Source organism: Phyllostomus hastatus, unplaced genomic scaffold (genome assembly GCF_019186645.2).
Source record: "Phyllostomus hastatus isolate PE091 unplaced genomic scaffold, TTU_PhHast_1.1 phas_scaffold_11, whole genome shotgun sequence".
Lineage (NCBI taxonomy): Eukaryota > Metazoa > Chordata > Mammalia > Chiroptera > Phyllostomidae > Phyllostomus > Phyllostomus hastatus.
This window is the reverse complement of record NW_025334005.1, coordinates 7489407-7514084: the sequence shown is the minus strand read 5'-3', so window position 1 is coordinate 7514084 and position 24678 is coordinate 7489407. Positions and strand designations below refer to the sequence as shown.

Genomic DNA, 24678 nt, shown 5'->3' with positions numbered 1-24678 from the left:
ATCAAGAAAGCATTCATAATTTCTTCTCTTGAGAAACTTTTCTCCAGATTTTAGGCCTTGTGACACTGAGCACAACCTTAAAATAGTGAGATACATCTAGTTATAAAGAATACTTTAAATAGGTTTATGTTCTTCAGACAAAACATTTTTTAAGGAAATGTGAATGATGGAGCATAGGCAATGTGAAAATTTAATCTCATCATCTGGGGACCACCACAGTGAATACTGGTGCATGTTTTCTTTGTGTATCCTCAATATTTATTTAACGCAAGGGAAACTCTCCTGTTAGCTTATCGGGCCCAGCCACTAATTCTCATCAGCCTCCTGATATTTTTTTAGGAACATGAACATAGTATTAAAATTTGTTTTAAAAAAGGCACTAAGCCTTTGTTCTTTAGTTTTTAAATAGGGAAGAAGTTAAAGGAAATGACACATTTCTAAGGGTTTCTTACTGGAAGTTGAGTGGGGTGAGATTGGTTATGTGTGAAGGCAAAGCGCCCAAGTTACCTGTGAGGCTTTCAAACTATCCATACCCTGAGTCAGACTGATGCCCTTATTCTGTCCATCCCAATCCCTGAATCAGGAAGGGGCACCAGGCTCTCCACTGGGAGCTCAGGTGTAGGGGACAGGTACGGTGGTCACTTGAAGATGTCATTTGAAAATGTCAGATATGTCAACTACTTGAACTCTTTCTCCACGTGCCTGCAGCCAGGAAGCACTATAAAAATTTAGAGGTGTATGAAGCTATGTGGTTAACTTTTTACAATGGGTCAGGGATGGGCTATGTAGCTTCTGGCCCAGCGACTCAACCTTGCCCTTCTAGAATGAAAACACCTGTGGACAGTAAATAAATGAATGAGTAAATGAGCATAGCTGTGTTCCAATGAGGGTGAATTAATGAACACTGAAGTTTGAATTTTATACTTCTTAGCCTATCACCAAATATTATTTTTTGTTATCTTTTAAGCATTGAAGCATTTAAAAATCTATTCTTAGCTCATGGACCACATAAATAGGTGGTGGGCCAGATCAGGCCTATGGGCTGTAGTAATTTGCTGACTCCTTGTATAGAGAACAAAAAAATAAAACATACGTATTCTTTTCTAAAAGTTAGATGAGTCCCATGTATTATTTAATTAAAAAATTTTAAAAATCCTTACCTAGGACATTTTTTCATTGCTTTTAGAGAGAGAGGAAGGAAGAGAGAGAAACCAGGGATGGAACCCACAATGCTTTGGTTACGGGATGACATTCCAACCAACTGAGCCTCACTGGCTAGGGTAGGTCTTATTTAGTTTTGCATTCTCTGGAGGGAGGTACAACTGACTGATGAGTGGAAACTGCATTTTCACCTTCCTTCACTGCTCATGGTCTGGATATAACATTTGGCAAAAATCAATTTGTCTTATTACTAGAATATAAAGAAACTAAAACAACAAAATATCCCCAAACCAAAACCATGGTATGCTGTTTGTGAGCCTGAAACTCTCTAAGAAGATTTAATTAGACAGGTATATTATTACCTGAATCTGAATCTTACAATTAGTGGGATGGTATTGAAACTCATAAAATCCTTGATACACTGAGGTTACAGGACAATGGTCTCCTAGAAACACTTCTTCAGGGCCCACCAGTAGATCATTATCAAATGCAGTTGACTTGACTCTGGCCAGGAACAGAGAGGGGCTGCATCGCACATACACTATTGTTAGGTAGAAAGTAAAAGCTGTCAGATCATCCAATGGTACCATGGAAAGTCAGGGAAGCTCAAGGCCAGTTAACAATAAAAGGCACACCCCTCCCCCTGCCCTTGGTAGAGGAAAACAGATTTGAGAGGTGATTGTTATAGTCTTACTTTCCCCCTTGAAACACTCACTTGCCCTCCCACCTCCAAGAATCATCCAGGTGAGCCTGCACATGGATAAGCATTAACCCAAACAAGATTTTAGATGCCCCATTTTACAGTTCTAAGTGGAAGGCATCTCCACTGTGGCATTTATATTAGTAATTATGGTCAATGGTCAGCCGGCCCTCATTCCCAGCTTCAACTCCTGAAAAGCACAACCTTTGTTCTAATCCTGGTATCTGTGTAATTTTGGTATTTTCTGAAGCAATACAGAGTATTGAAACATGCAGATTTGGAAAGTCAAAGAACTAGCCTCATTATTGATCATCAAGTTTCCACCATCTCTTCTAGTACTCTGTAAATACTGGTTGTTCTCCAGAGCAAGTCCAAATCAGAGAAAACAGGAGGTACAGCCCTCCTGACACCGGAAAAGCCTTCATCTGGCCAGAGCCCAAGGCAACATTCATTCAGGGAACAGGAAGCTGTGAAAGGACCACCTGCCTTGTGTTATAACCGAAGTCTGTCAGGTGTCCACAATAATCCACCACCTTGGACAGCTTGAGGAGGGCCTTTACTCATTATAAGAAAACCTAAAAGTTAGCATTTTATTAATACAAGTACTGGAGAGTAAGGTGAATAGAGTGAAATGCATCTTTTGAATACTTCCATACAAACCGTCTTCCTTGGTGTCAAGGTTATATTTGTGAATCCATCAGTTTCAGATGTGTGTTGAGTGAATTTCAGTGGCTGGTCCTTGGGAGGTAATCTGAAAAGCACGGAGGAGGAACATGTTTATTGCTGATGATTCTGAACCTATAGAGGAGTTCTTGCAAGGTTTTTTTTCTTTTAACATTTCTGAGTACACATATTTCTTGGTGATGGTGGTAGGGTGGTACTGAAGTGAGGAGCTTTAAGAAACACGACATTTTCTGTACACCCACAAAGCAAACCTCTGAGTATAATTGGGACCTAGAAAACCAGTTTTATCTGCTCCCAATATCACCAGTAGGAAAACCTGTCAAAAGCTCATTCTTTATGCATGTTACGAAATACTTAGTGCTAAAGTAAAATTCCTTTGTCACTTAGAAATCTTAAATAAGATTTTTTTCAGAACTCACTAAGAAAAAAACCTCAGATCATCATTTGATTCAAGTGCAGCATGTATTTTTTTTTATTTTAATTGTTGTTCAAGTAGTTTTCTGCCTTTTACCCCCATCCCAGCCCCCTTCCAGCCCTCTCCACCTCCCTCTGGTTTCCACTCCCCCCTTGTTATTTGTCCCTGTGTCCTTTATACTTGTTCCTGCAAACCCTTCCCCCTTTCCCCTGAAATTCCCTCCCCTCTCCCCTCTGGGCTGCATGTATTTTTTAAATACCAAATTCTTTGCTAGAGATAAAAGACTCTACAGTGATTTTTTTCATTATTATATTTTATTGATTATGCTATTACAGTTCTAGTTTTTCCCCCTTTGACCCTCTCTACCCAGCTCCCCCAACTCCCACAAGCAATCCCCATTGCATTGTTCATGTCCATGGGCCACATGTATAAGTTCTTTGGCTATTCCATTTCCCATGAATTTTTCTTCTGTTGCTTGTTTGAAAGGATTTAGGACAGGGGTGTCAAACTCATTTTCACCAGGGGCCACATCAGCCTCATGGTTGCCTTCAAAGGGCCGAACGTAATTTTAGGACGGTATAAATGTAACTACTGCTTAACAGTTAAGCGAGAGCTTGGCACTGCTGCTGGGTAGAAACAAGGTGCCAGGCAGGATAAAACGAGGTGGAGGGCCGGATTTGGCCTGTAGGCCTTGTGTTTGCCACCTAAATTTTAGGAAGTTATAAAGCTTGAGCTAAGACCAGTCATTCATACGGAAAAGCTACTGTTAACAGCTGTAAGTTGGGTGGGAAGGAGCCTCAGGGAATCTCCAGGGTTGGGCAAACAGTGTTAGCCAGGGTGATGTAGTCTCATATATGGCACCCACCTGAGGCCTCTGTGGCTTTTCCTGCTTTTCTGTCTGGGAGAGAGCTGTCCCCCAGCTCCTGCCTTGATGCCAGACACTTTTGTTCCTCCCAGTGTGCCACTGGTGACTTTGAAGCTGCTACTCTGGTGCTGGAGCTCAGAGGGAGTGAGTCTGAGTAGGGAAGTCCATGTGTAGGTTCTATAAGAGGAACTGCTGGGGACTCCAGAAATTTCTCCCACCAACTCAATCCCTGCTGGTTTTTGCAGCCAGAAGCTATGATAACTTAACTTTCTGGCCCTGGAACCCTGGGTTGGGAGTCCTGGTGTGGTGCTGTGACTCCTTGCTCCCAAGATATCCCTCCTGAATTTTTATCCACCACACATGGTTGTGGGAACAGCCCACTCTGCATCTCTGCCCTTCTTATCAGTCTGGATCGATGTGGTTTCTTTAATTCCATGGTTGTCATACTTCCATTAAACTTAATTTCTGATGGTTCTGAGTGATGGTTGTTCTATAATTTAGTTGTAATTTTGATGTGGTTGTGCAAGGAGGTGAGCCATGTTTACCTGTGCTGCCATCTTGACCGGAAGTCTACAGTGATTTTCAAACTTCTGCATGCATCAGAATCACTTAAGGACTTACTATTACCAGAGTTTCTGATTCAGGGTCTGAAGTGGGACTCAAGAATGTCTAATACTAATGATTTCCCAGGTAAGGGTGAAACTGTTGGCCCTTGATCCATACTTAGAGAACCATGATTGTTTGTCTAAAATTAAAAAGTAGAGATGTCTTTTTATGTAGATGAATAATCAATTTTATTGTCATTTTGTAAGAAGGGTATAATTATTAATTTTTCAGCCCGTAGTGAAAATGAAGGGACATACAAGTCCCATGGGTACCTTCAGGACTTTTCTCCTTTTTACATGGTCCAACTCATTGTCTTAACTAATTACATCCTCAAGGCTTTGAGCCTGGTCTATTTACCTTTGCACTTGTGTGCAAAAAGAAGCAAGTTAAAGAAACAGGAATTTAAAAAACCCCACCAATTGACAGTTACTTCTCATTTAGACTTTTCTGCCCTTTGCAGGTATATTTTGTGGTTTGTAAGATGATTATAGATTGTACCCATATGAAAATACAAACTTCTATTAATTTCATTTTAATATGTATGGGAAACACTAATGCCACAATTAACCCTTATTCGTGGAGATAATGTTGCTAAAAAAGGAAGTGCAGTGTGATATCAGACCTCATGAATACAGGTCCTTCTCTCAGACATGCATGTACCACATTTAACCATTTAATATTACACATATGCCCATTTCCTTACCAATCTGGAAATCTGATACTTACAAATAAATTAACTTATGAAAGCAATTGGTAGTAAGCTATAAATCTTACATCTACCTGGTCAACTCTCTTGGAAGGGTAGTCTTTTTGTGTTAAAGATGGAGGTGTGAGTGATGAGGTTAATTACTCACATCTATAAAATCTGTCAATTTTAATTACATAATATTTGATTCCATTCTAAAAATTACTTGAACTTACCTCCTTTTCTTGATTTCCATCATAATTCAGGCAGACCCTCATCATTTCTGGCTGGACTATTGTAATTCATCTGATAATTTTCTCAGAGCCCTGTCAGTGGATAAGCAGCCAAACCTGGAAGTCAGGACTGCGACTTTCATTCTTTCCATTTTAGGACATATCATATATGACCCTGAGTGAGTTGCTACTTCCTTACTGATGACCATTGATGTAAGGACACTGACCATCTTTCTGTTCCTTGAACAGGCCAAATTCTTCCTTATGTCAGGAATGCTCTTCAAATGGACATTTGCACTGATGAGTCATATCTTGCATATCTTGCTTTATGTCACCTCCCCAGGAGGACTTGCTTTCAGCTCCCTATCCAAACTAGCTATCTTTCCTATGTCATTGTTATTGTCTTTGCTAAATCTCTTAAGCCAAATAGATAACATAACCTGGGGTTGGGTATTTTCTAATTCTGACACTGCCACTAGAAGGCAGCATCTGCAAAGGTAGAGATTTGTTCACTGCTGCAATCTCTCACTGCCAGGAAGGAGAAGCAGATAGGACAACGATTACTTAATGGGAGGAAATGGGAGATAAGAGGAGAGGCCCATTAAATCTGAGAACCCTCAGATTATGTTTTCGAGAGAGAAGATGACATGAGCACATCAGTTACTCAGCGATATTAACCAGACCCAAGGAGGCTAATTGGAACCATCCATTCTCAATTTTTAGGAAAGAACAATCAAACCTAAGCAACTTGCCAGGAAGCCCCTATCTCATGGTCATCAAGAAACTAGTCTTTCAAAGTACTATCAGCCGAAGTTCATTCATACCTGGGTCTTGTCCAGCACGTGTCCAAATCAAAGGTGAGTAGAAGGTAACTTCACAAAGGCTTCCTTTATGCTAGATCGCAGTTAAGAACACCTCAAGCAGCTGGAAGTTGAGAGGATCTGAGAAGTTTGAAGTGGGCTTATTATGCCTAACACCCCACTTAGTATATGATTAGTTATGGCCTTGGAGAACCCAGAGAAAGCCCTCAACACCCTCCTGAGGTCTGAAGTGCAAGATGTTATTGTGTGAACCAAAGGAAGCATTTTGTGAGTCATCTTTGGAACATCTCTAGGACTTTTGAAGTGCAGTTCCCAAAGTGAGCTCCCCAGGGTAGCAGCATCAGCATCACCTGGGAACTTGTTAGAAATGTAAATTCTTGTGCCCTGCCCCTGGGAGTGGGAACCCAACAGTCTATGGTTTAACAGGCTCCCCAGGTGAATCTGATGCGTGGTGAATGTCAAGGGCCACTTCACTTTTAGGGGCTACCCATATGAGGGAGTTCTAGGGATGCTGAGGTACTAATTATTCACTGTTAGAGTTAATTTTTCAGATTTGAAGTCTCTCATCTATCTGGGAAAACCTAGAAGAACTAGCTTCATCTTTTTCCAATTTTAGACAAGAGTCAAACTAGGGAGACATGCTTTTTAAAGAGATTTGAAGGGTCAGGCTAATCCCATATTATTATTAGCCAGTGCAAGATCCTTCTCTTGATTTAACTGATCAATTCTTCCTCCATCATAGGCAATTATCTAATGTATTTGATGACTATCTTTTACAAAAAATTGATTAACTAATTTTTTCCATCACCATTGATGCCCTCCACCATACTCTTTTCCACCTTCACCCCACCCCACAATCACCACATTGTTGTCCATGTACACGAGCAGTGACTATTTTTTGAGTCCAATGTATGCTGTCGTTTTGTGGGAGCGAATCTTTAATTACTTTAAATGGCATTATTTGAGATACGTCATTCTTTCTCACAGACTTTTCCCTTGCTGTTCCCTCTGTCTAAATATCCATTTGGCTACTTACTTTCTTCAAAACCATCTTCCCTTTGAGTCCTTCCCACCCTATCTAAAAATTCACATGCATCAACATTTTATATACTCCCTTTCTTCCTTGTTTTTCCTTCTTATCACTGAACACATACTATATATTTTACTTTTCTTATCGATTAGGATGTAAGGTAAAGAAGAAGAAATTTTTGTCTTTTTTTAAAGAAAAATTAATGTATTCCTTAGGTATAAACCAATATTTTGCTCATAGCGATCTCTCATACTTGTTAACTGAATGAATGGTATAGCTGAAATGCCAAATCACAGATGTTCCTAATTCAAATATAATTTTGTATAGAAAAATACTCCCTTTCCTGACTGAAGTCAGTTGATGGAATGGGATAGTCTTGCAGTGCACCTGGCCTGAGCCTCTTGAAATGTACAAGCTCTAGAAAATAAGTATTTTTGTATCAATCTGTCCACATTCATCCACACACATTTTTTTGTGTGTGTGGGAGGAGGTTGATTTCACAACCTTGGTTTGTGTGCATTATTTTTGTAGCTCCTGGTGTTGGGGGTCTGGATTACTTGAATGGCTCTTGTTTACTAAAACATTGTTAAGACTTGTAAAAATAAAATAAAAGATCAGTATAAGTAAAGGTGGTAAGTGTGAGCAGATGGTAGGTAAATGATGCTAGCAGTGGGAAAATCATAATATTGGCAAGGAGAGTTTCACAGCTGGTCCAGTATCAGGGACTCTGGCACGGAGAACATAGAGGAGGGCTGTGCAGGGGTGTAGCTTTACATTGGTTGCTAATGTTGCAGAGCCCAGGAAAGCACCTGAGCCCGACCCTGTGCTCTCCATTCCTGTACATGCACAGTCCAAGAGAGGCAATTGGAGGAGTGGGTCAGAGAAAGTCAAAGCAAAGCAGCTTTCTTTACCTGTAAGGCAAAACGGTGGTCACAGGAAATAATTAACAGATATAGGCTGCAACAGCTGACTTCTCAGCACCTGAGCCCTACCTAGTGAGGTGTGCAGAGTCTTGGTCTTGCCCTTGGGCAGACTAAGTCATTGCAGACAGCTGAATGCGGCAAAGTCAATGATTGTATTTTCATTTCCTTAGTGGGATTTTGACTCTGCATCAGAGGAGATGAAAGCTTCTGTGCTACAAACGTTCCTCCACCTTATTTCTATGATTTGGTCTGCTTTGGGTCTATTACCTGATATGAATGAGAGAATATAGAAGAGTGGTTGTGGTTTATAAGGTGTGATGGCCTCTGAAAAACTGTTATATAAATAGTTCCTTTACGGCTTTCTGAAACAGGCTTTACCTTGGTTGTAAACTGGTAGCTAGTTGGATGGACCAGTTCTGTATTTCCAGTCAGGTTCATGGTTTCATCCCCGTATGGCTGCCAACTTGATCTCCCTTTATGATCATCTAATACAGTGATTCCAACATATTATTTTCATATTTTATGAACAAGTCAGAAGGGTCTTAAGTTTTATTAGAGTCTCCTTCATCTTTGTCCTTCTAATACTTAGGCCCATGCTTGTTATAGGACACAGGACATAAATTCAGTCAAACTTAACAACCTAGCATCAATGCTTAGGTTGGGGGGTAGGTTTCTGGGCTTTAGGATGGAGAAAGCATGGGCTTTCTTAACTCTGACTATGGTGACTGAAGGCTGTAATGGACAGTAAAGAGAATGATGGTATTCTCAGGGCTTTGCCTCCACACTCAGGCTTTCTGAAGGTTGAAATTTCTCTGCCACCTATTCAATATTTTCTGAATTACCTTGAGTGAGGTCCTTGAGTTTTCTGTGCTTAAGTTGAACCATTTGCTCACATCCTTCTCTGATGGGCACATGGTGAGGCTGCAATAAGATAATACATTGAAAGCATTTTCAACAGTGCCAGTCACATAGTATACCTTCAGAAGTAAGTTGTTTTCATAATTTCCTTCATCTATTTGAGAAGGAATCTTTAGTTTGCTCCAGTATGCCAACCTACTAATATTGGAGTTAATGTTGAGTAATATCAATATTGGTGCATTTCATTTACCTTTAAAGTGTTTTAATTCTGCAAAGAAGAACATCAGTAAGTGTATTCAAGATGCTTTTTTTCTCCCCCTAGAAACCTATGGAGGCTGCGCCCTTGACTTTGCTAAAACCAGTGCTATGGCTTCATTCTCCAGGCTTGCACATCATCTTGACCCATTGCAACTGAAAGCTAAGGGGTTTCTCCTTCTGATAATCCTCACAGCTGCGTAACTGTGGAAATCTCTAACAAATCTTATATCATGCATACTTATTTTCCAGTAGAGTATGCCTCCAACTCTACTGTTACCTTTGAGTTTGTTTGATGTTTTTTTGTATATTAGGGTTTTAACTGCTGTTATGTCACCCTCCTCCCTCTGGCCCCCAGTACAGATTAACTTCTTCATTATCATTCTATCAGACCTATGTCAGGTCCTAGGTGATTGGCTTGGATGGGCAATTGTGGTACAGGAAAAATAATTGTCTACATCCTAATCCCTGTGACTGACTATGTTACCTTATATAGCAAAAGGGACTTCTGCAAGTGTGATTAAATTAAAGATCTTGAGATGGGAAGATTACTTTGGTGGGTCTAATGTAATAAAAGAAAGGTGGAAGAGAGGATCATAAGAGGAAGGGAGGATGATCAGATGTAATGATGGAAGTAAAGATTGGAGTGATGGGACCACAAGAGAGGGGCCACAGCCAAGGAATGCGGGGGGCCTTTAGAAGACAAGAAGAAAACAGGTTCTCCTGTAATGTCATCCAAAGGAATGCAGCCCTGCTGGCACATCAGCCACAGGAGACTCATTTTGGTCTGCACCTGCTTCTCTTTCTGCAGTACAAACAGTATCTTCAACAATTACATCCATGATCCATGAATTTTGTACTACTATTTATTTTCTGCCTAAATACTCCTAATTGGCCGAAGAAAGTAAACTAAGAGCTTTTCCTTTTGGGATGTTATAGTCCCAGTCAAGTCACTTGCTTGTCTCTGCTGCTGATTCAGCCAAACCCACAGACATGAAAAAGTGATCATCTCCTGATTTCAAATATGCATGATTTAGGCTGTTCAGCCTACTAGGCAACACCTGAAAATTACCTGGAATAGTATAAGGAATAGTATAAGAAAACAGTTTCCTACAACTGAGCATCTGTTGGAAGTGTAGTGTGTCATGCCAACCTCCTAGGTGACTTAAATAGGCCTCTCATGCAGACACAAAGGTCAAAAAGCACTTTTTGCCTGATATGCCTCTCTGAACTTCAGTGTTTGGGAAATCAGGAGAGTCTCAGCTTCTAGGAGGTTGATACTATAAGCAAACCCCATGGATTATCCAAATAAGTAGGAAAATAAAGGCAGCTGAGCATAGGAGGCCATATAAAATCACTTAAGCCAGTTATCCCTTCCTATTTCCCCGAGAAGCCCTGTGCAGAGGGTCTGCCAAGATGGAGGTCTCTGTGGCTTTAGAGGTCTTGTTTCTCCTTGCTGCTTCGATGTGGCCTTGTGCTAACAACATGTTTGGTAAATGCCCAGTTTTAGAGAACGCATCTTTGGAGGGGTTACTCATAACTTTCCACTTAGGCACTCTCCTCTCTGCGAAATCTGATCTTACAATTTGCTAGAAGAGAAATATTTTGGACCAACTAGACTTGCATCAATGTGTTGAGGACACAGTTTCTCTTTTTGCCTAAATGCCTAAGGTCTTTCTTTTTCTTTTATTGTGGTCTTCTGTCTTGATCTTCATTTGCAGGTGCCTCAGAAATAGTCCTTGGCTCTACACATTGGTCTGTGTTTTCAAACCCACAGCCAGTTACAATACAATTGATTGTATTGTTTTATAAGATACTTGGTTGTATCTTAACTGAACTTCCTACTTCTAGACTCTTAATATTTCCCTTGGTGATGATACTGCTGTATTGTTCTTCTTTTAAAAGTATATTTTATTGATTATGCTATTTCAGTTGTCCCATTTTTTCCTCCCCTTTACTCCCCTCCACCCAGCATGCCCCCTCCTACCCGCATTCCTCACCCCCCTTAGTTCATGTCCATGAATCATACATATAAGTTCTTTGGCCTCTCCATTTCCTATACCTACCCCTATTCTTAACCTTCCCCTGTTTATTTTGTACCTACCATTTAGGCTTCTTATTCTCTCTACCCTTTCCCCCATTCTCTCCCCTCCCTGCTGCTAATCCTCCATGTGATCTTCATTTCTGTGATTCTGTTCCTGTTCTAGTTATTTGCTTAGGTGTTTTTTTTTTGGGGGGGTGGTTCAGTTGTTGATAGTTGTGAGTTTGTTGTCATTTTACTCTTCATATTTTTTTATATATGAACATTCACAGTAGATTTATTTCTAACAGTTAAAAACTAAAACCAATCCAAAGAGTACATACAGTGTAGGTCCATTTATTAAAATTCTAAAATATGTAAACTTAATCTATAACGATACAAAAAGCAGACTAATGTTTGCCTGTGACAGGACTGGGTGAGGGGGAGGAAGAGAGATCACCGAGGGGCACAAGAACACTTTTAGAGGTGATGGGTATGTTCATCATCTTCATGGCCGTGATGACTTCACCCAATCAAAACTACACTCTTTCAAAAATGTAGGTTTATTTTACATTGATTATGCTTCAATGAAATTATAAGAGAGAAAGAGAGCAAGAGGAAAATAGAAAAAGAATCCAAAGTAAAAGAGGCTTTAAAAAAATGAGGTATTAAAGGTGAACAGAAAACTGTGGGGCTGGCGTGTACATAAGAGGGCCTTCTCCTTACTCAGCACACAGTAGACCTTGGATCACATGGTTTGAACTGCGTAGGTGAAAAATTCACTTATGTGTAGATTTTCTTCAGTATAGGTGTATAATACTATAAATGTATTTTCTCTTCCTAATGATTTTAATAACATTTTTTCTCTAGCTTACTTTATTGTAAGAATACAGTATATAATACATATAACATACAAATGTGCCTATCGACTATTTATATTATCAATAAAGCAATAGTAGGCTATCAGCAGTTAAGTTTTTGAGGAGTCAAAAGTTATACATGGGTTTTTTTACTGCATAGAGGGCCGGCGCCCCTAACCCTCATACTGCTCAAGGGTTAACTGTACACCCTGTTTTCAGTGTGGCACTCACTCCTGCCCCAGACTATTATACTGTGCCTCATATCTTTGAGTCAAGTGCCTCTCTGGTTAAATTTCTTTAGAATAAGGGTTGGAAAATACCTGTATGCAGGCAGGACTTTGTCACAACTACACAATTCTGCTGTTGATAGCACAAAAAGAGCCATAGACAATATTTAAATGAAAAATATGGTTGTGTTTCAATAACTTTATTTACAAAACTGGTTGGCAGGCTAGATCTGGCCCAGGTGCAGGCTACAGTTTGCTGATCCCTGCTCTAGAAAAATCGTATTAGTCTTTCCACCTTCAGAGAACTCATCAATCTCTCTTCAGAAGTGATGGCTATAAAATGCATATAAGTAAAGAAGATAATTAAGCAAGTAAAAAGGGGGAGAGAAGTCATAAAAAGGAATACTGGAAATTTAAGAAGTCATATATAGTCTTATCAGCTACTAGCAGCAGATGAGGCTCAGGGGCAGTATTCTGATAACTTGCAAACACTGTTTCATCTGATGGCCTCACATCTGTTTCTCACTCAAAGCTGTGATTTTGGCTTGGTGCTCATGAAGCTGTTTCTTTAAATCAGCATTCTGATTGGAAAGAAAAAATATCTGTGGATCCTGCTTCATTTGAGCAACCAGTTTCTGGTGAACCTGAATTTCCACTTTAAGACCTTCCTGTAGAGTCTGCAACTCCATCCTCTACCTCCTCCACTTTCTCTTATGTCTAATTCTACAGTTTCTTCAGCCTCTGTTTAAAATAACAAACTCCTCTTCTCACTGCAGCGATTTTGGGGAAACTGGCCCTCCTTCAGCACTCTTGTTCCCTTCCTGCTGGCTGGCAGTCCCCCCTGGCAGCTGGAGGCAGGAACTCTATGAGCAGGAGAAGCAGGAGGAGGAGGAGGAGGGAACTCTTCTTCATGTGGAGGGAGGGAAGAAGCTGGAGCTGCTGCTGCTGCTTCTGCTGCTGCTCTGGGCCTCTCGCACTTTTTAGATATTAGTATGTTAAGATGGTAGGTTGTTCCCTTCTCCTTCCTCCTCTCGCTCTCTCTCACTCACTCTCTCTGTCTCTTTCTGGTACTGTTCATATTTTTGATCATCTTCTTTTTCTTAGATAAGTCTCTTTAACATTTCATATGATAAGGGTCTGTCTGGTAATGATGAACTCCTTTAACTTGACCTTCTCTGGGAAGCAGTTTATCTGCCCTTTTATTCTAAATTATAGCTTTGCTGGATAGAATAATCTTGGATGTAGGTCCTTGCCTTTCATGCCTTGGAATACTTCTTATCAGCCCCTTTTTGCCTGCAAGGTTTCTTTTGAGAAATCAGCTGATAGTCTTATGGGAACTCCTTTATACATAACTCCTTTTCTCTGGCTAATTTTAAGATTCTCTTTATGAGGGAATGAGGAGAGGGAGCAATGCTGCTTGCTTGGCTCTCTGACTTTCAGTCACTTCCCCCCTACCCATAAGCAAACTGGGTCCCTCTGGAGCTGATTCTTGGGTGGGTGGGTTTGTGTATGTTCTAGGACCCTGTGGGTCTCTCCAGTGAACTCTCCTGTGAGGCTATGAGTTTTGCCCGCTGCCGCAACCCCACAGATTTTTACAGCCAGAGGTTTTGAGGCTTTATTTTCCCTCACTGGAAGTCTGGGTTGTGCGGCCTGTCTTGGTCCCCTGTTGTTCCTTCTGGTTTATCCACACACAAATGTGGGGCTGCCCAGGCCTCCAGTGGCTGCCTTGCCATGGGTCGTCTCTGCCCTGGCTGCCGGTCTTCACCCCACCTACCAGTCTGGATGAATGTTTCTTCTTTAACTCCTTGGTTGTCAGAGTTTCATACAGTTTGATTTTCTGTTGGTTCTGGTTGTTTTTTTTGTTTTAAATTTGTTGTTGTCCTTCTTTTGGTTGTGTGAGGAGGCAAAGTGTATCTACCTATGCCTCCATCTTCTCCAGAAATCCTATTGTTCTTTTAAAATGCTGTCTGAACTTCACTTGTTACTTGTGTCAAATTCATGAATGGCTCTGCAAAGCCAGGACGATAAAACTAAATCAGTATCTGGTCTGCTCATAAGCTGATTCCAATATTTTTCTGTTTTATCTGGAATATTTTGTGTGTGTGTGTGTGTGTTTTGCATATGCTTTCCAGCTTCAAGGCCTGACTAAACATAAACCATTCTAAGGCAGTATTTCAAAATTATTTTTTGTGTTCTTTATGTTTTTAGAAGATCATGTGTACGTGTACGTTTCCTTCTGTTTGCAGTGGGTCATTTTTGTGTGGAACTGACTTGTGAATTTTTTTTTTTGTAAAGGCTACATCATATTTTCTAACTGCCCAGTGCATGGGAGACACAGAACAGATCCTCTAGATGTTTTTATGACAAGCTATCTTTCCATGAGGTCTTGTGAATAAGACCAATGATTTTCTAAAATTTATTTTTCAAAAAAATTATTTTTGAATTTCATTTGACATATATTAGTTTTAAGTGTATAACATAGTGATTACACATTTATATAAATTATGAAGTGATGACCTGATAAGTTTAGTACCCATCTGATGCCACACAGTTATTACAGTGTTATTGACTATATTCCCCATGCTGTACTTTACATTCCCATGACTGTTTTTTTAACACTAGCAATTCTTAATCCCTTCACTTTTTTCATCCATCCCCTACCCATCCTCCCACCTGGTGACCACCAATTTGTTCTCTGTACCTATGAGTTTGTTTTTATTTTGTTTGTATATTATTTTTATTTTTATTGTTATTTTTAGGTTACACATATAAGTGAAATTATGTGGTATTTGTCTTTCTCTGTCTGACTTATTTCACTTAGTACAATACCCCAGTACCCTCTAGGTCATATATGTTGTTGAAAATGGTAAGATTCAATTATTTTTTATGGCTGAGTAAAATCCATTGTGTATATTTACCACATCTTGCGAATTTCTTCTTTATCTGTTTGGACTGTAAATCCTTTGTTAGCAAGGACCTCATATTTCCTGATCTTTCCATTGTATTTAAGATAAATCTTTCAGAATCCTAGAATACCATAGCTCACATGTAGCAATTAATTATTACTGATATTCAAAAATTTCAGCTAGGCACATGTAGAGAAGGCACAATGACTTGTGAGTCAGGGGAGAATCCTGACGATCTTGGATGGAGTGAGTGGGATGTTCAGGCCGGACTGTGGTACATGATGCCTGGGTGCCAGGAAGATGCTGCTCCAGTTAATGTTCCTCAGGCTTTTTCTCAATTCATTTATCAGCTATTTGAGACAACCTCAGAATATCAAATGGAAACTTGACTCTAAAATTAGTATGTAAGGAAGTGGTGAAGCCAGAAGCATGGACTTCCTGTATGTCCATGCCCACTTATCTTTTGAATCCATGTTTTTTTTTAAAAAAATTTGTTATTGTTCAATTACAGTTGTCCCTATTTTTCCCCCATTACTCTCCCCTGCCATACCCACTCCCCCCACCTTCTGCATTCAATCCAATGCCCCTGTTGTCTTTGTCCGTGGGTCCTTTATGCATGTTCCTTGACTTGACCCTTCCCCTTTTTCCCCCATTACCCCCTCTCCCCACTATTCTGGTCACTGTCAATTTGTTCTTTATTTCCATGTCTCTGGTTTTACTTTGCTCACTTGTTTTGTTGATTAGATTCCACTTATAGGTGAGATCATGAGGTAGGAACTCCTACCCTTTGTGACAGAATGGATGGAACTGGAGAGTATTATGCTAAGTGAAATAAGCCAGGCAGTGAAAGACAAATGCCATATAAATCCATTTTTAATTCAAACTGTTAAAACCATTTTTTTCCTTTAGGAGGAATCATCTCAATAATCTTATCTGGTGATATTAGACTAATATTTCACACAGATGGAGAGAGGTGATTCATAGGTTACAATCACTGATGTAGAACACCTGCCTTCTCCAATCCCACTTTTTCCCCCATAACATCTCCCTGAATTTTCTTCTTTTCTTGATGATGATTAATTTTAAAGGCCATGAACTTCCAGGCTCCAGTTGTATTGAGTTTTAACTAGTAACTGGGTATATACAGAATTCAAGCCCTGTCCAGCCTGCTGGCAAAAGGCTGCCTCCTTAAAGGTTGGATTGCTAGTCAGGCTTTGCCCCTCCCCTTTCTTAAATGGTAAAGTGAAATTTCAATATTTCTGTTCATTTAGGAGCTTTGTGTGCAGGTATACTATCAGCAAGGGCTACAACAAATACACACTTTCAACATTTATTGTCTTTGTGTGGCTGTGAATATAAAGATGATTAAGAAATTAAATCTGTGTTCACATATTCTAGTTTGGATGACAGGTTGTGTTACAGTTATTTATATCAATGTCAAAATAATAAGGTAAGGTTTAAACTGCATTGCTTTTGCTTTTGTAAAACATGAGGAGGCTATATCAGGTGAGATAGAGACTCATGTTTCAGGTTATGAGTCTAATGCCTTAACAAGTACAGGACAGGTAGTATTCCATTGTGTAAATGTACCATAGTTTTTTATCCACTCATTTACTGATAGGCAGTAAGGTTGCTTCCAACACTTGGCTTTTGTAAATTGAGCTGCTATGAACATTAGGGTGCATAGGTTCTTTTGAATTGGTGTTTTGGGATTCTTCAGCAGAATGAAAGAAGGAGCTCTTCCTCTTCATAACAGCATGGATGGAACTGGAGAGCATTATGCTAAATGAAGTAAGTAAGGTAGTAAAAGACAACTGTCTATGATCTCACCTGTAAGTGGAATAACACAAACAAGCAAGCAAAATATAACCACAGAGACTGAAATAAAGAACAAAGTGACAGTAACCAGAGGGGAGGGGAGAAGGGAGATAATGGGGGAAAAAGGGGAAGGATTATCAAGGACCATGTATAAAGGACACAGGGACAAAGCCAGAGAGGGGTAGGATTGAGGGTGAGAGGTGGGGATGGGTGGGGGAGGGGGAGTGGTGGGCAGAAAATTGAGATAATTTTACTTGAGCAACAATAAAAACTTAATGCAAAAACAAGCATGAGATGGGTACTGGCTATGTAAGAACAGTCTGGTTACTTGGAAATTAAAAAAAAATGTTTGTCTCTCATTTGAACTTTGTCTCAATAGATATGTAAGTTTTGTATTGTGACTTCTATCTCATAATTGTTTTCAGATGTGTCTGTTTATATGCATGACTATAATTTATTTTCCATGCCACTTGGAATTTGATTATATGAATGTATCACAATTTGTGCCTTCATTCTGCTGTTGGTCATTTGGCCTGGAGCATTATGTTCATTTACATTGGCTATCATTGTTGATATATTTGCAATTCATTTATTGAAATTGTTTTTTATCTTCCCTTTTCATTGGCTTTTACTTCAACACTTTTCTACTTGTTTTCAATCACAGTACACATTCAATATCATTCTGTACCAGTCTCACATGCACAGCAAAGCAGCCAGAACACTATGAGCTCCACAGAGTGGTGCCCCTGCTTCCCCAAGCACATACCTGGCCTCATACATAGTTATGATGACATTATTGACCACACTCCCCACGCTACACACTACATCTCTGCAACTATATTGTAACTGCCAATTTGTATTACTTAACCCCTTCACCTTGTTCACTCAGCCTCTGAATACCCCTCCCCACTGACAACTGTTAGTGTGCTCTCTGTACATATGAGTCTGTTTCTATTTTGTCTGTTTATTTTGTTCACTAGATTCCACATATAAGTGAAATCATGTGGTATTTGTATTTGTTTTTCTGACTTATTCCACTTAGCATAATATGCTTTATGTTCATCTGTGCTGTCACAAAAGGTATGATTTCACCCTTTTATACAGCCAAGCAGTATTCCATTGTGTCAGTGTACCACAACTCTTTTATTCACTAATTTATTGATGGGCACTTGGGCTGCTTCCAATTTTGGCTATTGTAAATAATCCTTTGATGGACATAAGGGTGTATATATTTTTCTGAATTAGTGTTTCAGACTTCTTCAGATATATTCTCAGAAGTGGAATCATTGGATCATAAGGCAGTTCCATTTTTAATTTTTGGGGAAAACTCCGAACTGTTTTCCACAATGGCTGCACCAACCTGCATTCCCACCACAGAGTTCCTTTTGCTCCACATCCTCGCCAACACGGTTTGTTAGTTGATTTGTGGATGATGGCCATTCTGACAGATGTGAGGTGGCATATCACTGTAGTTTTGATTTGCACATCCCTGATGATCAGCGACGGTGAACAATTTTTCATGTCTATTGGCCATCTGTCCATCTGCTTTTAATAGAAAAAATATTTACAATATCATAATTTGTCTCCTTCAGGTGTTAGTGTGGCAAGACAAATTATGTCCAAAGTACTTGTCAACTTAGTTCCTATAGAGGATAGACAAGTGCCTTTTTTTTCCCTTTTTGTTTTTTCTACTTTTTAAAAATAAATAGAATAAATTACTAGAAATTTTTACAGCCAAAGTCAGCTTTTCTTTTATTCCATTGTGGAATTTTTGCTTTGGTTTATTTATTTCAGCAGCTATATGATATTTTCTAGTCTGCTTATTCTACATCTATTCATCACCTTTCTCTTGGCGAACATTTTGGTTGTTCTAGATTATTTTCCTCTTTTGAATAATTCTTTGATATATTCTTCTGCATATCTTATTGTTTACTTTTTTTGTTCTTTTGTTTGTTTTGGCTTTTTCTTTTTTCTTTTTCTTGCCTTCTATATTGTTTCAAAATTTTAAATTTTTTTCCTTCATTATGTTTTGTCCTCTAATTTGGAAGTATTGCTATCTAATATAAGATTGCTTTTTTCCCCCCTCTGTTACTTATTATGCATTTAAAAATAATTCTAAAGCTAACAAATCTTTGTTTTCTTCTCTCAGTGACAGAAAGACCTATGAAATTTACCTTTGGTTGATGCCTGTCTGGAATATGAAGTCAGACTCCAGCACACTTTTACTTCTTCCAGAGGAGAAACAAATCCATTAGAATCACTATTAAAAATAGTGATTATTATGAACTTACTGAAGATTTCAGTGTAGAGAATAATGGGTTTTACATGAAAAATTTTCTGAAATTTTCATCTCCAACTTTCATCTCTCATTAAACTATTTCCAGTTGTTTCTGGTTCTGGCTACTCTAGATGTGGCTTCTACTAATACCACACCCTTTGTACGTCTTCCCCCTGAAAATATTTCCGGGAATACACCACTCCTTTTCCAGTGCACTGAAACTCATTTCTCTCCCTCTTGTGCAGTCCAGAAAATATTACCCTCTTTGGAATCTAATTTCTTTAAGAGGAGGGAGCTCTATGATTATGGTGCTTCTTCTGGTATGTGGATTTTCTTCCCTGTGAAATTACTGAAATGTAAATATTTGGGGGATATAATTGTGTATGTATTTTAGAAAATAATGGTAATATGAAAACCCTTTCTATAGTATAAGCTGTGTTTGCCTTTCACTGATAGATTCATGATCAATTGATTATCTTTTATTTATTACAAAGGTCAGAACTGAATAACCTTTGGGCTCTTTAAGATAAATATGCATCTGATACTTTGTCTTATGGTTTTTTCTATAGTGAAAATAGCTTGTTCTCTGGACTGGATGGTGGTCCAAGTTGTCCCATATACTCACAGTGGATATGAGTATATACTGGCTGAGGAATTACACCTGGGGTCGGGCTGTCCTGCGACTCGGATAGAAACATATGAATATCATTTTGCATATCTCACTTCTGATTGTGGTATTAGGACACAGGTGAGACTAGTGATTATTTGTAAAAACAATTTATAAATACTGAAAAAGACCTTCATGCCTGATGCAAAAATTGTGTTTTTTTTAGGTTGTATTTACTTATTTTTAGAGAGAGGGGAAGGGAGGGAGAAAGAGAGGGGGAGAGACACCAATGTGTGGTAGCCTCTCTAGCACCCCCTACCTGAGGCCTGGCCTACAACCCAGGCATGTGCCCCAACTGGGAATTGAACTGACAACTCTTTGGTTCACAGGCTGCCACTCAATCCACAGAGCCACGGCAGCCAGGGCTAAAATTGTTTTTTCAGAACAAATTTTGCTCCTGCTTATAATGATGTATGAATAAATAACAGCATAGTTCCTACTTACCATTCAATGAATATGGGCCATCAATGTTCATAGGACCTCGTAACACAGACTGGACTGGAAGGGAACTGACCTTAAGTTATCTTCAGGCTACTATTGTATTTCATTATAGCTTAGCAGACAATTTTAAATTTCATTGAAAGCTCCTAATGTGGAAGGTCCCCAGTCCTGGGCCGGTTTATCATATTCAACCTTATGTCATTTGAACCTGCCCATGTTCTATGAGGACATGTGTCAATATGGGGAGTAGATTTTGACTGGAATAAAATCTGTCAACTATTTTGCTGGCACAAATCAACTGCATTGTTATCTTGACATGTTATCTTTCAAAATAGATTTCCAAATTTAAATACTGTATAATCATACTACAAAAATATTTCATGCCAATTACTAATGATGACAGTCATCTGTGAATAAGGTTTTGTCTCTGCTTTGGAAAGACGGGAACTGGAGCTTCAGAAGGTGCTTTAATAATTGGCCTGAGGATGCATGGCTGGTTGGTGATAGTTTAGAGGTCAAACCAGGATGGTTATCCTCCAAAGCTTATGCTTTGAACCACTCTATTATTTGACCTCCAAATTATCTTTCTCAAAAGAACTGTTGAAAACCTTTTCAATAATAGATCACAAAGGTGGCTCTAAGTGGCAGTTTAAGTCACTTTGAGATACTATTCAGATTCCCCCCACCCCACACTTTAAATCCACTCTTCCAGATAACAATCTTTTCTGTCCCAGTGGGTTGTTAGATCTTTGTAGTTTCCTAAAAGTGGAAACAGCCATTTCTGTGAGGTTGAATGATTTCTACTTCCTGTTCATATGTGTATAAGCCTCCTTTCCTACAAGAAATACCTTCTACTTAAACCTTTGTGCTCTCCTAGGTTCTTTCAGAGGATAGTCTCCTCTTGCAAAGTGAGCTGTACTATAAGCCAAGGGATCTACATTGCCCTTGCCAAATAATTCCTCTGCAGTGTTGTATCTCTAGGTGAGTCCGATAGCTCAGACCCCTTTTCAATGCCTTCACTTCACCTTATCAGACAGTTCTGCAGAGGTATATATTTTGGAGACTATCTGATTTACCCATAAGCCTATCTCCAAACAAACACTAAATTAGTGCTTACAAAAATATTTTAATGAATACTCTTATTTTTTTGTAATATAATAACCATTTTAGAATAAAAACATGGAATCCAGAGGGACTAGGTTATTTTATAGTAACTGAACTACGAAGCACAGTCATTAAATATGTAGAGTCACTTTAGTAAGTAAAAGAATCAAGCAAGATATTACCTTTCAAGGCTTTCTCCATAATACTATCTTCTGATACATTTCCATGTTAGGAGAGTAAATAGCTAAAAATTTAAGAGAAAAGCAATTTTTCATTTTAACACTAAGTCACAGAGATACATGAAAGGAAGAGCTGATCAGCCTAATAATTAAATGTACTTTGCTTGAAGTTTTGTGAAACTGAGACATTGACCCCTAAATGGACCCACATTGAACTTTGAGACCAGTGGAATGGTATCCTGGTAGACTTTGACCATCTCAGTGAAATATGTGCACTGAGTGTTATAAATTTGAATGACAAATCTGGAAACCACCTGAAAACAGGAGAATTCTATCCTTGTTTAATATATGAAAATAGTTGATACCAAAGCAAGAATTTGAAGCTCAGAGCTAATGTGCAAAATCTTTTAGCATGATCAGAGTACTATTGAGGGGAGGAGGAGAGAATTGTTTTTTTATTATGGTAAAATACACACAAAATGGCTAAAGTGGTAAATTTTGTCTTAAGTTTATAATTTAGTGGCATTAAGCGCATTCACATTGTTGAAAGCCTCTGATCTTCCCTTTAACTCACGTTAATAGGGCAGAACAAAGGCTGGGGACAGAACAGCGCTACCCACACATGGCAATGGGTCAGATGAAGCTTTTGACAGTTTTTACTTGCCATTCTTAGGACCTATTTGTCTAAGTCTGGACACTTGGGCGTTCTGCAAACGCAGGCATTATGTCACCTTCCTCCAGGAGGTGCAGGTCCTGTTCTGCACTGCCAGAACACCGAACTGACCGTGACCATGGTGTTAAAAAGTGGGGAAAATAAAAATACCTTGGCTCCATGGTTAGCTTCAGAAAGACCTGGTGCCAAGCACATGAACACTAGCTGCTTTCTGTTTTTCCTTTCTTTAGGAAATCAGTGTGGCTTACACCAGTTTCGACAGATGAAATAAAATTGGATCCCAGTCCCTTTATTGCTGACTTCAAGGCAACGCCAGAAGAGTTAGGATTACTATGTTGCGATTAAACTGACTCCCTCCTTAAGGAAAAACGAAAACTTGAAATTGATGTCATGAATTCTGTTGGAAAACATTGGGGTTTTTTTTTTGGTACAAAAAATAATTGCTATAAATCTTTCCTTAGGTGTCTTGATCCTTAAAAAAACCTTAATTCGGTGATGATCCTGATTCAGTAAAGGTGTATTTTTAAACAGTATTATTTATTAGGGGTATGCCTTATTAATTTTATGTTAACTATTTGGTACTTGATATTACCCATTTAAATTCTGTTTTCTGTTCTATATATTAATTCAGCCATATGTCCTCAATGACAATAGTTTGATCTATTTGATATATACTTCTAAACATTATTATGAGTATTTTTTTAGTAAGAATAAAAAGTAGAGACACCTGTGTAAATGTGCCAGAGACTAAAATTTGTGCAGAAGTTAAAATTAAACATACAAATTTCCAGGAGACATAAAGCCTTTTTATGTGAGAATGCTTTAACTTGGGTGTGTTTTCCTAATTAATCAGTAAAGCTGAGTCTTAACAATAATGTCCATCCTATTTAAGTAATTATTGCAGAAGAAATGAAATCTATGTGCTCAAATTTAAGAACTACCCCCTTCACTGAAATTTGATGCCAGATTGTCCTTTCTTCCTGATATGACTCTTCTGTACTTGAAATAATTGACAGGGTGAGATAGTCAAGCATTGCATCATCCTGACACATAAGAGCAATTCATTATACAATCACCTATCACCAGCTATTTGTTCTATCTTCTTTTCACTAAAGAGGAAGTCTGCCCAATAATACACCCCCCAAAAATTCACTTCTGACTTTGGGGATATTTCTTATATTCAATTGCTTACTGATATGTACATTTTGGGTGCTAGATCCTTTGTGAAACAAATTTTGCTAAGATATTTTTCATTAAGCTTTTTAAAAAAGATTTTATTTTATTTATTTTGAGAGGGGAAGGGAGGGAGAAAGAGAGGGAGCGAAACATCATTGTGTGGTTGTCTTTCGCATGCCCCCAACTGGGGACCTGGCCCACAGCCCAGGCATGTGCCCTGACTGGGAATTGAACCAGCAACCCTTTGGTTTGCAAGCCCATGCTCAATCCACTGAGCTACATCAGCCAGGGCTCATCAATTTTTTTTTTAAAGATTTTATTAATTTTTAGAGAAGGAGGAAGGGAGAGAGAAAGAAAGGGAGAAATACCTCAATGTGTGGTTGCCTCTAGTGCACCCGCTACCTGGAGCCTGGCCACAACCCAGGCATGTGTCCTGACTGGGACTCAAACCAGCGATCCTTTGGTTCACAGACCCATGCTCAATCTACTAAGCTACATCAGCCAGGGCTCATTTGTGGCGGGGATCTGCCCACAGAGTCCCCCTTTGCCTCAGCCCAGCCACCATGAATGAGAATAAGCCTACCAAGACACATCTGCTTGGGGAGGAAAGGTGGCTGATCTCTCAAAGGAGAAGGGCCAGGAGCCTGTTCATCAATGGGCTTTTACAGGGTTAAATTTGCATAAGAATACAGGGTGTACAGGTAAAGCTGATCAATCATTGTCAGGCAGTAATGATCAAACAATAAACAACCTTCAAAGAACTCTGAGGGTTTATTTTGAGTCAGGGTCAGAGGGCCATGAAACTTTGGGGAACAAACTCATTTCATGCTTGGACCCTTATCATTTAAATTGAGGGTATTAGCAAAGTAGGTTTCACAGGATTTTATGCATTCTTTCTTAGGCCTGATTTTCCCAGGGAACCTGCCCTTTCCAGAACAGGGCTGCACCCACCTCCGGCATTGTTTCAGGCTTAAATCAGGCAGGGGAAGTAAGACAGCCAAGAGATTAGGAGGCTTCTTGCAGACAGAATGAGGACTCAGGCTATGTCAAAGCCGAGGGGTGAGAGTCCATCACCCCCTTTTGCTATAGTCCC

At 39.2% G+C, this 24678-nt stretch overlaps 1 protein-coding gene across 1 annotated transcript; it reads left to right on the top strand.

Moving 5' to 3' along the window:
• Positions 1–10652: 10652 nt before the first annotated feature.
• OOSP2 (oocyte secreted protein 2) lies at positions 10653–22754 on the top strand. The gene is made up of 4 exons (XM_045854758.1): positions 10653–10728; positions 19915–20093; positions 21331–21434; positions 22640–22754. The coding sequence occupies exons 1-4, from the start codon at positions 10653–10655 to the stop codon at positions 22752–22754; spliced, it is 474 nt and encodes a 157-aa protein (XP_045710714.1).
• The last annotated feature ends 1924 nt before the right edge of the window (positions 22755–24678 follow it).